The sequence below is a fragment of the Propithecus coquereli genome, unplaced genomic scaffold (assembly GCF_000956105.1).
Source record: "Propithecus coquereli isolate 6110/MARCELLA unplaced genomic scaffold, Pcoq_1.0 Scaffold10, whole genome shotgun sequence".
NCBI lineage: Eukaryota > Metazoa > Chordata > Mammalia > Primates > Indriidae > Propithecus > Propithecus coquereli.
In genome coordinates this window covers 20,527,078-20,537,203 of record NW_012133858.1, presented here as the reverse complement: position 1 = coordinate 20,537,203, position 10,126 = coordinate 20,527,078, and the positions used below count along the sequence as shown (strand labels likewise).

General features: G+C 33.2%; 1 protein-coding gene across 1 annotated transcript in view; it reads left to right on the top strand.

Moving 5' to 3' along the window:
• The window catches only part of ATP11B (ATPase, class VI, type 11B), a 111,515-nt gene that overhangs the window by 18,159 nt on the left and 83,230 nt on the right, over window positions 1–10,126 (top strand). The window contains exons 2-3 of the mRNA XM_012641969.1: window positions 6,122–6,238; window positions 9,629–9,718. Of these exons, the coding sequence (XP_012497423.1) occupies window positions 6,122–6,238; window positions 9,629–9,718 (207 nt within the window). The remainder of the gene's footprint in view (window positions 1–6,121; window positions 6,239–9,628; window positions 9,719–10,126) is intronic.

The following is a 10,126-nucleotide window of genomic DNA, read 5'->3' as shown; positions in this document are numbered from 1 at the left end:
GCTGGTCTCCAAGCCTCTCGGGACCTCTCTCCTTCTAGTTCTCCTCCGCAACGTCTTCCCGTGGAGTCTCCTGTAGTTTCAGGCTCCCTTCCTTCCGACCCTCACCCGATCTATGTTTCTCTGCTTGCTTATTTTTTTTCTCTTTCTTTTAAAATTCGTCTTTTTTGCAGAGACCTTCTGACTGGCGGCTTGTCTCATCGGCCATCTTGGCTCCTCCCCTCTGAAAAAGTTTTTTGATTGACTACTTAACATAATGTCTGTCCTCAAGGTTCATCCATATGGCAACATGTGTCAAAATTTTCTTCTTTTTTAAGACTAATTAATATTCCATTGTATTTTGTTTATTCATTCATCAGTTGATGGACATTTGGGTTGCTTCCACCTTTTTACTATTGTGAATAATGCTGCTCTGAAAATGGGTGTACAAGTATCTATCTCTTCGAGTCCTGGCTTTCACTTCTTTGGGGTATATACCCAGAAGTAGAATTGCTGGATCATAGGGTAATTGTGTGTTTAATTATTTTAGGAACTGCTCTACTGTTTTCCACAGCTGCTGCACCATTTTACACTCCCACCAGCAATGCACAAGGGTCCCAATTTCTGTACATCTTTGCCAATACTTCTTGTTTTTGGTTTTGTGGGTTTTTTGTTTTTTTGGTTTTTTTGTGATAGGTGTCTTAATGGATATGAAGTTGCGTTTCATGGTAGTTTTGATTTGCATGTCCCTAATGGTAGTTGATTTCTTTGACATCCAGAAATGAGCCCACTCCAACTGTGAAGCCAAAATAAATGGCTTTGATGAGAATAAGGCAAAGCTAGTAACACCTGAATAAAATGTTTCCTGCCAGCCCCTCTTACCCTGGTGATGGTAGATTTCACTCTACAGAATCACTTAAAATTTTTTTTTCCCATTTAAATATCATAGAAGTTAAATTCAATTTGGTAGAAATTTATGGTTAAAGATATTTTTAAAACCTAACTCAGAATGTGAAGACTAGAGAATTTAATCCATTGAATAAATATTTGTTAAAGAACTAATTTATGCCAGATATCTGAACACAATGCTGCCCTTAAGATCTTACAATTTGGAGGGGGAGATGGCTATAAAGGTAAGAAATTACAGTTTGGTGTGGTAAAGTCTTTGATGAGAGTGTGTAATAGGTATAGCAGGAGTAGTAGACAACACATGCTTTCTTTTGTTTTTTTTTTTTTTTTTTTTTTTTGAGACAGAGTCTCACTGTGTTGCCTGGGCTAGAGTGCCGTGGCGTCATCCTAGCTCACAGCAACCTCAAACTCCTGGGCTCAAGCGATCCTCCTGCCTCAGCCTCCCGAGTAGCTGGGACTACAGGCATGCACCACCATGCCCAGCTAATTTTTTCTATATATTTTTAGTTGTCCAATTAATTTCTTTCTAATTTTAGTAGAGACGGGGGTCTCGCTCTTGCTCAGGCTGGTTTCGAACTCCTGAGCTCAAACAATCCGCCTGCCTCGGCCTCCCAGAGAGCTAGGATTACAGGTGTGAGCCACCGTGCCTGGCCTTGCTTTCTTTTGTTTCTGAGAAAGAAGAGACATCAGGTAAAGTTCTGCTGAGAAGGAAATTCTTCAGCTGAAATTGAAGGCTTTTGCTGGAGGTGTATGTTGGAGTAAGGAAATCAAGTTTGGGAAGTAACATCATTACATATAAGAAATGAGCTTCCTGTGGGAAAGCATTGGCAGATGATTTGAGAATTTTCGAGTTATCTTTCTGTAAGATCACTCTACAGCTTGAAAGCCAGTCCCAACCTGTCCCTGCACTAAGCCAGAGTTCTTGAAGCCCACACTGGTCTGATAGATGGCAAACTAACTTAAATCCTAACTGAAAGTCATATAATTTTTTTAAAAAAGTTAAAATTAGATTATTGTGTTTGTTTATATTGGGGAGTTTTAAGTTTTTTTATCACCTTACTTTGGTCTGTTAACAGTGTCACATTATCTTGCCCTTATAGTACCTTCATAAAGGTATATTTTATTGGAAGTCTATGTCCAGGAAACAGTAATTCAGAATTAACTTCGTAGATCTTGGTAAAATACATTACATCATTCTTCCGCAGAAGCCTTGGTATTTTTGCTAGGCTATTTTCATGTGCCTGTGTATATTGAAATATATAGCCAACAAAAATCACTTTCTGTCATATAAAGTGTGTGATATAAATAAAGTGCTATTCATTTATTTTAATAACTTAATACTGTTACAGTTTCGACTCAATACTGTTTTTGTTGTTTTGGGGTTTATTTTGAAGCTTTTTCTTTCATAGAGCAAATATATAACATAGTAAAATAGAAGGCACATATTTACTTCAATTACTATGAACTCTAAAGATGATGTTTTCTTAGTTATGTTTAAAGAAGTATGACAATATTTAATTACATTATTCATGAATATAATTTTACTGTCTTCTTAGTTCTTTTATTTGTAATACTTATATTTTTTAATAAAATCTTTGGAATTTTAAGATAATGCAGAGCCTTATGTATTTGGCCTGAGAATGTTGTGATTCATTTTGAAGTATTTCTTTATGCCAGAGACCAACTTCTATAAATTATATAGCTATTTGCTGGTTTAGTTTCCCCAGGTCTAATCAGGTTGTGGTTACAAAAGGAATCTCTCAAATCAATCCCATGTATTGCAATTCTCCCCCTGTCTACCACCGTGAGATTTTTTGCCCCTTAAATACTCACCTACTTTTTTTTGAGTACCTATGGCTTTAACAGATGCTCACAAATCCAGTCAGGAGAGGAAAACAAAAACGTTTTGAATTTCGTACTTTTTAAGAATATGATAGTTTTAAAATAGTTTAAATTTGCGTGCCTCTAATACCTGTACTTTTTAGCAGACATTGACATAAAATTGGGGTGGCTAGAATAGCATCAATCCTTCTCAGTTCCTTTGCCCAGGACAAGATGAAATCAGAGGAGAAAGGAACAGGCAAGCGTCAAGGAGTTGAGGGTGTGAATGGATAGTGTGAGATGACAACAAAAAATGTAACATGTACCAACGGTTTCTGAACCCTGCTATGTAGCCTTGACCTACTGATTAGAGAGTTCAGATTGTGTTTCTTCCTCAGTGCTATAAAATTGCTGATAATGCTTGCTAGAAATAGGGTGAAATTATACTTGAACTTCATACTAATAATATAGTTATACATTTAATTTTGACAGTAGTTGTTTGTTTTGACTCATTAAAGAAGGTGGAGGTGTTACTGAAACATAAAGATTCTCTTTAGGCAGTTTAGAGAATATAGGGATGGGGAACTGATTACAAAGCAAGATTTTAGGTTAAGTGGTTTTAAGCTTCTTTGCATCATGAAAATCTAATGAAACCTATATGCATTCTTATCAGAAAAATGCACATAATGCAAATTTGCACACAATTTCAGAGATTTACAGACCTAGCGCTCATTTATGGACCCTGCTTTAAGTCAGTTTCTTCATTTTTGGATGGTTTTGTTCTTTTATTTGTATTTAGTTTGCAGCTTGTTAAATTTGTTGCAGAGAAGATGATGGTAATGATCTGGAATTACAGGTTTAATTTCCATAAGGGACATTTGGCCATATTTACACTACCAACACATATATCAAATTTAACTATTTTGTATATGAAACAAAATGCACATGTACATCCATACACACATATATAACATTGACTATAATATGATTGGATAAGATTATGTGAATTCATTACAACTGAAAAAGATCTCGAAATGCGTAAATGGATGTTATATCCCTCATTTGGGAATGAGGAAAAGCTTGCTATTTTCCTTTTGGAATTGTCATCTTACTTTAAATTGTGATATCTTTGAATATAGAGCTGCTGTATAGAATTTTTTAAATTCAATTTAATTTAAAATTGATTTTGGGGAGAACATTTCAATATATCCCCTTGAAATAATTGTAGAAATCTCAGGAATTCCAAAATTTTAGTATATGATCACTGGTTCATATCTAGTATAAATGAATGTAAAATGATGAGCATTGCTTCATGGAAATACATGCATTTATGTATAATTTCTAGTCATAACTGAGATGTTGCTGTAGTTCTTTTTCTGTTATTTTGGATTCTTTTTTTTCCCTTAACTTTAGATGTACAAATAATAAATTCCAGCCATGGTGGGAATTTAGCAAAAAATTAAAATTCTGTATTAGTGGTTCTCTGTCTTAGTTGTCTTGACATCTTCTTAAAGATTTACATGTTCTTTCAGACATTGAAATTTACTTTCCTTTTTTTTTTTTTATTTTATCCCATAAGCTGACATGCATGATATGTAACTTAGTGTTAAAGAAAACATTAGTTATATTTTATCAATTTTAAATGTGCTCTGACAGGTTTCCATCTGAATCTGTTGAGTTGAGCCGAAGGCAGAGTGATGCTGGAAAAATGGTAGAAAGCATATTGAGAGATAGGAACTAGTGTATGGGATGATATGTTAACATGGTTACAAAATGGATGCTGAATAAATATTCCTCATGCAGTCTAATGCTTCATTACCTGTTTATAGGTAGACTTCCTGTGAACCCCCTTTGAGAGATACAGGCATAGACTAAAGCAGTAGCATTCAAGCTATTTGTTCACTTATTCATTTATTTACAAAATTATAAAAAGTTTAAAAGAAAATTTATGAGGAAAATAAATACGTGTGCCACTGTGTTTTTTTCCTTGAAGAGACTGATTTTGAAATCAGGCACAGAGTGTCATATTCACAACTGTAAAATGTAGTCATCACTATTACAAAATGTTGCCAGAGTAGGGCAGAAAATCATAGGACTTTAATAATATAAACAAATAAACATGTTCTTTGTGATGCATGTAATGCATTTGTACAGCCCTGTACTAGCTGTTTCTGAGATCGCAAAATAAAATTTTAAAACCAAGAATAATAGTTAAATACCATACATGATACCGTTGTATTCTGATGTACTAAACACAATATCCCCCTTGGCAATACAGGATTTCTCACTATCTCTATATATGTCTGTGCCCAGTAGAAAGTTTACAAGGATGCTAAGCATTGAATGGCAGCCAGATTACTTAGTAGGTTACTAAATTAGAGTCTTTAGTAATATCTAAAAATGAATCATTGTAGTTTATTAATGCCACGTTTAATTTACCTTTTAATAACTTAGTAGTACTAGTAAATAGCCCTTGACCACTATAAAAAAAGGAAAATCTAAGGAATTGCAAATCATTTGTCTATTTAAAAAGTCTTGCATTTGGGTATTGCTCTCAGCCTGTCGGGGCTTCCCAAGATCTGTCAAAGGAATCTTAACAATTCACTTGCAATCCTGGAAGAAAGTAAAGTACTGTAGGAATAAAATATTAGTATTCTTGTCACTAAGGAAAACTTTTCCACTAGAAATTACTAATTACTATTACTAATGTACCTTGAGAGATGGTCTTCTATTAATAAATTTGAGGCCAGAATGTCAGTTCGTCAAGGCCAGGAATTACAGCATATTCACATCAGTGTTTCAGGAAGTCAACTGATACTGATACTGATACAGTAACTGGCACAGATAAATGTATGGAATGAATCTGGGCAAGACCCTACCTAATGCATTGTTAAGTCCTCTGGGAACAAAGCTTTTTGAAAACAAGTTGATTTGGATGTAGAAGAAGTAAAAATAAATATAAACCTTTTCCATCATATGTGGTAGGTGCTCTCTAGGCTATAGCTACCTAGGACTTTAATATCACTGATTAGAAATCCATTCTAAGAGAAAGCAAGGAACCCAGAGGAATGAAAGGGAAGGAATGCAGTGGAGAAAGAAACCTTGTCCTCAAATGCTTCAATAGGTCTCCTATATGATTTTTTTTTCTTATAGTAGCATTTCCGACAGAGTTTTGAACTGTTTTTCGTTACTAGAAGTATTACCTAGTTAGTTTATATCTGGAGATAAGGTACCTGTTTACCTGTGAAAGAGAAAAATAAATGGCATAACTCTTCTAACAATTAGGTTGAGTCTATATGCAGTTTGAGACCAATAATAATATGTTTGATCTGGTCAGTTAAGTAAAACCAACAGTAACATATCATAGCAACTAACCTGGTTGACCAATATTACTTCTCCTCTTGCTTGGTCTTAGGGTTTTGACCCACCACATCAAAGTGATACAAGAACCATTTACATAGCCAACAGGTTTCCTCAGAATGGCCTTTACACACCTCAGAAATTTATAGATAACCGGATCATTTCATCTAAGGTAAGGATTAACACTTTTATTATTAAAACTGTAGATACGTGCTATTTTATTTTGAAAAGTGATTTATTGCGTATGTTTGAGTATATATTTATATCCTTACAAATTCAAGAAAATGGTGATTTTCTTCACTAAAATTTAGTTAAGATTTATCTTAACTGAAATGGTGAACTGTAAAATAAAAGGAGTTGCTAGTCACTGATATCAAGTAGCCAGCATACCAATTATCTTTAGTTACAGTTAAACTAAGGAACTATTAATAATATTTATACTGGTGCCAGGTCCTATATTAAGTACTTTTCATATAATATCACTTAATCCTTATAACAACCTTATAAAATAGCTCTTATAAAATCTATTTTGCAAAGTATTGTTATACTCATTTCAGTTTCTTCAATTGAAGTGCTGAGAAATTTAATAACTTTTCCAAGATTGCACACTAGTAAGTGACTAGGTTGAAATTTGAACTCAGTTCTGTGTGACTTTAAAGCCTGCTTCCTCCAGTTTTATCACTCATCTGTAAACATTTTATGGTACCAAAGTACTGCTTCGCTTTCATATGTTGTTTCATTTTTTCCTATGACATTTTTTAAATGTCAGATTATTTTGAAGCTGAAAATTATAGAGGTCGTGCTGTCCAATAGACTTTTCTCTCATGATAGAATTGTCCAATATGATGACCAATAGCCATACAGGGCTCTCGAGGCCTTGAGATATGGCGAGTGCAACTCAGGAACTGAGTTTTAAAATTTAATTTATTTTAATTTAAATGTTAATAGCTACATGTGACTAGTGACTACCTTATTGGACATTACAGTTATAGAGGATGCGAGTCAAAGAGATTGAGGGTAAAGTTCTCCTTAGATCATAGCTATTGCTTGAAAGGGCACCTTAAGAAACATCTTTGTAGTTGTCCTTTCTTCCTTTCCAGAGCAGCTAATAGTTTTTTTCTAAACCTGATCTTATCTTTCCCAAGGATGTTGGCTTAGGTCAGCAGTTCTTTTGCCCTGTCCCTTTTTTTCTGCCTTCACATTATTTATGTATGTAACGTACCCATTAGTGACATCTCTCATTTTGGATGATGGTTCTAAAGCAGAAGGTAGGAAGAAGAAATATCAGAATCCAGGATGATGGAGGAGCTCCACAACAGTTGTTAGTAAATTATGCAGGAAATAAAAGTTCTTTTGAAAACTTTGGTTTTTTTTAACCAGGGGTGTGATTTACATTCAATAAAATTCACCTATTTTAAGTGTACAATTGGTGAGTTTTGACAAATGTGTAATATCATGGATACAATAAAAGTCTTTTGTGTCTGAATTCTCTTCACTTAACATAATATGCTTTTGAGAGTCATTTTTGTTGTTGTACTATCAGTAGGTCATTCCTTTCTAGTGTACAGTTTAGCTGTCAGCCTGGGTTTGGATAGTTTATGTTCTGAATTTGGGTCATTTTCTTGTGTGGTTCTCTCAAAACCAGTATTTTCCCTTTACATTTCCAGCTGCTTTTCTAGCCCTGAACTCTTGTTGATAAGGTTGTAGTTTCCCCCTTCTGTTTTGCTAACTTAGCTCTGTGGGAGTTGGATACTGTCTCCAAGCTAAGAAGCCAAAAATTCACAATTCATACTTCTATTTGCAGTTTTTTGAAATTAAATTTCCTTCCTGCTTCTGTCTATAGTTTGGATACTTTCCAATATTTTAAATAGTTTTTTAAATCTAGTCTTTCCTAGGAGTTCATTGGATCACTTAACTTCTCTGCCAATACTGGAAACTGAGTGTCCTTCTGGAAAACTTTTGGGATTAAATAAATATCTTTATATGACTATTTTCATATGTAGCAGTATTAGGCTTAATGTTCTTGACCATAGTTTCAAAAATGTAGATGTTTAAATAAACATTGCCCTTTTTTATTTTCAGTGTCTCTCTCATTACTGCCTTATTACTACTTTATTATGTCACTATGGCTTTCTTAAACTCCTTCCAAACCAGATAACCTGCTGTTCCACAAACTCATGTTGAACTTTCCTATCATTGTGCCTTTGCTTTGATTTCATGTTGTTAACTACAATTTTTAAAATGTAGGTTTTATGTTTTTGTGGACTTTGAAGGTTTTGTTTTTATAGAAATATAGAATCCATGTTTTTGACCACAATTTCTAGAATGTAAATATTTATACAGATACTGTCACTTTTTTCCTGACCATAATGAGTCCTGCTTCTTGTTACTCTCTTTTTCCTACCGTTTATTCCCTGTTATTCCGTTTAGACTGCATTATTTTCTATCTTACAAAGCCATGGCAAACTTTCCTCCTCTGTTCTTTGCTCACGCGGTCCAATCTTTCTGAAATGTTCTCCTTTATTTGCTTTTGATTTTCAGCCTGTTGAACATTCCTCTTTTAAAGCCCATGTCAAATATAATCTTCGTTAAGTTTCTCTTTCATTTCCAGCATCTTGGAATATAGCTGTTGATATTTTGTTCTTAATCTCCCCTATTTAATATTAAGCATCTTATCTTTGTTTCTTTCATAGTGCAAGTGTCTTAAGATACATGATATGTCTTTGTCTAATTTATTTGACCATAGTAACTACCATAGCTTCAATTTAAACTTTCTTGTAAAATATTTAATTTTATAGCCATGTTTTGGTTTGCTTACTAAGGAACAAGATAGGGTTAAGTATACAGTCATATATAACTATAGGGAAATTATACTTCTAATTCTTTTACCTTAACCATTATTACATAATAATTAAGAGAAGCATAATAAATTGTTACTTTTCTTGGCAATATTTTCATATTGTTCAATATTATACTACTAGAGTTTCTCCTCTTATACATTGAACAAGCACAGAATTTAGACTCATTCAATCTATTAATATGTTTATATTTCATAAAACCTGGAAACAACAGTTCCTATCATTTGTATGCTAGTTTTCATAAGAAATTTTTATTCGTTCTGAATTTTTTCTTGTATTACTGAGCTAGCCAAAAAAAACCACCATGAAACCAATGACCTCACTGCCAATTTATACAACTGCCCTCCTCAAGATGTGGCAAGACAAAATATATTGTCACTGTTATGATTTAAATAGATTGGTGTAAACTTAGGATATTGCCAACTTAATTCAAAAGTCAAAATAAATTATTAAAATGTCTTAGATCTGCCTTCTCCAACTTCTAAAAAATTATATTAAAATTGCCAATAAATAGAAAAAGAACAAAGGAAAGTAGAATAAAAGTCTTGAACTCTAGAACCTAGATAAATAGTTTTTGTATCATTAAGAGTTACAGATTTTATTTAACAGCTTAGTAAATTTGATTTTACTTTTCTCATTACATCTATATAGTGTATATATTATTTTTCAATATTAATTCATTGATCTCTCCTTTTTCTTTTTAGTATACTGTGTGGAATTTTATTCCAAAAAATTTATTTGAACAATTCAGAAGAGTGGCAAATTTTTATTTCCTTATTATATTTTTGGTTCAGGTAAGCTTTATCACTCAATAGACTGTTAAATTTGTAAACGTGGTTTCTAAAAATATATCTTAGAACAGAGAAAAATTACATTGTGTTTTTAATTGTTTGACCATGTGACCATTTTTTCTGCAAAGCTTCGCCACTTTATTCAGTGAATATACAATGATCAAAATCACATCTAGATTTCTAAAACATAGCCTGTGAATTTTAAGATTAATTATATTTTGTTTCATTGATGATGTGCTGTAGTATTTAGATTAACCATAATCTAAGCCAAGAATATAAACCTGTCATCTTTCAGATGCTCTGCCTCAGAACATAAAATATTTTGGCTTTTAAAATACAGTGCATGTTTTTGGCATATTCCTGCCTATGGAATCATGTTTGTTCAAAGTAAACTTTTCTTTGGCTTTTAAT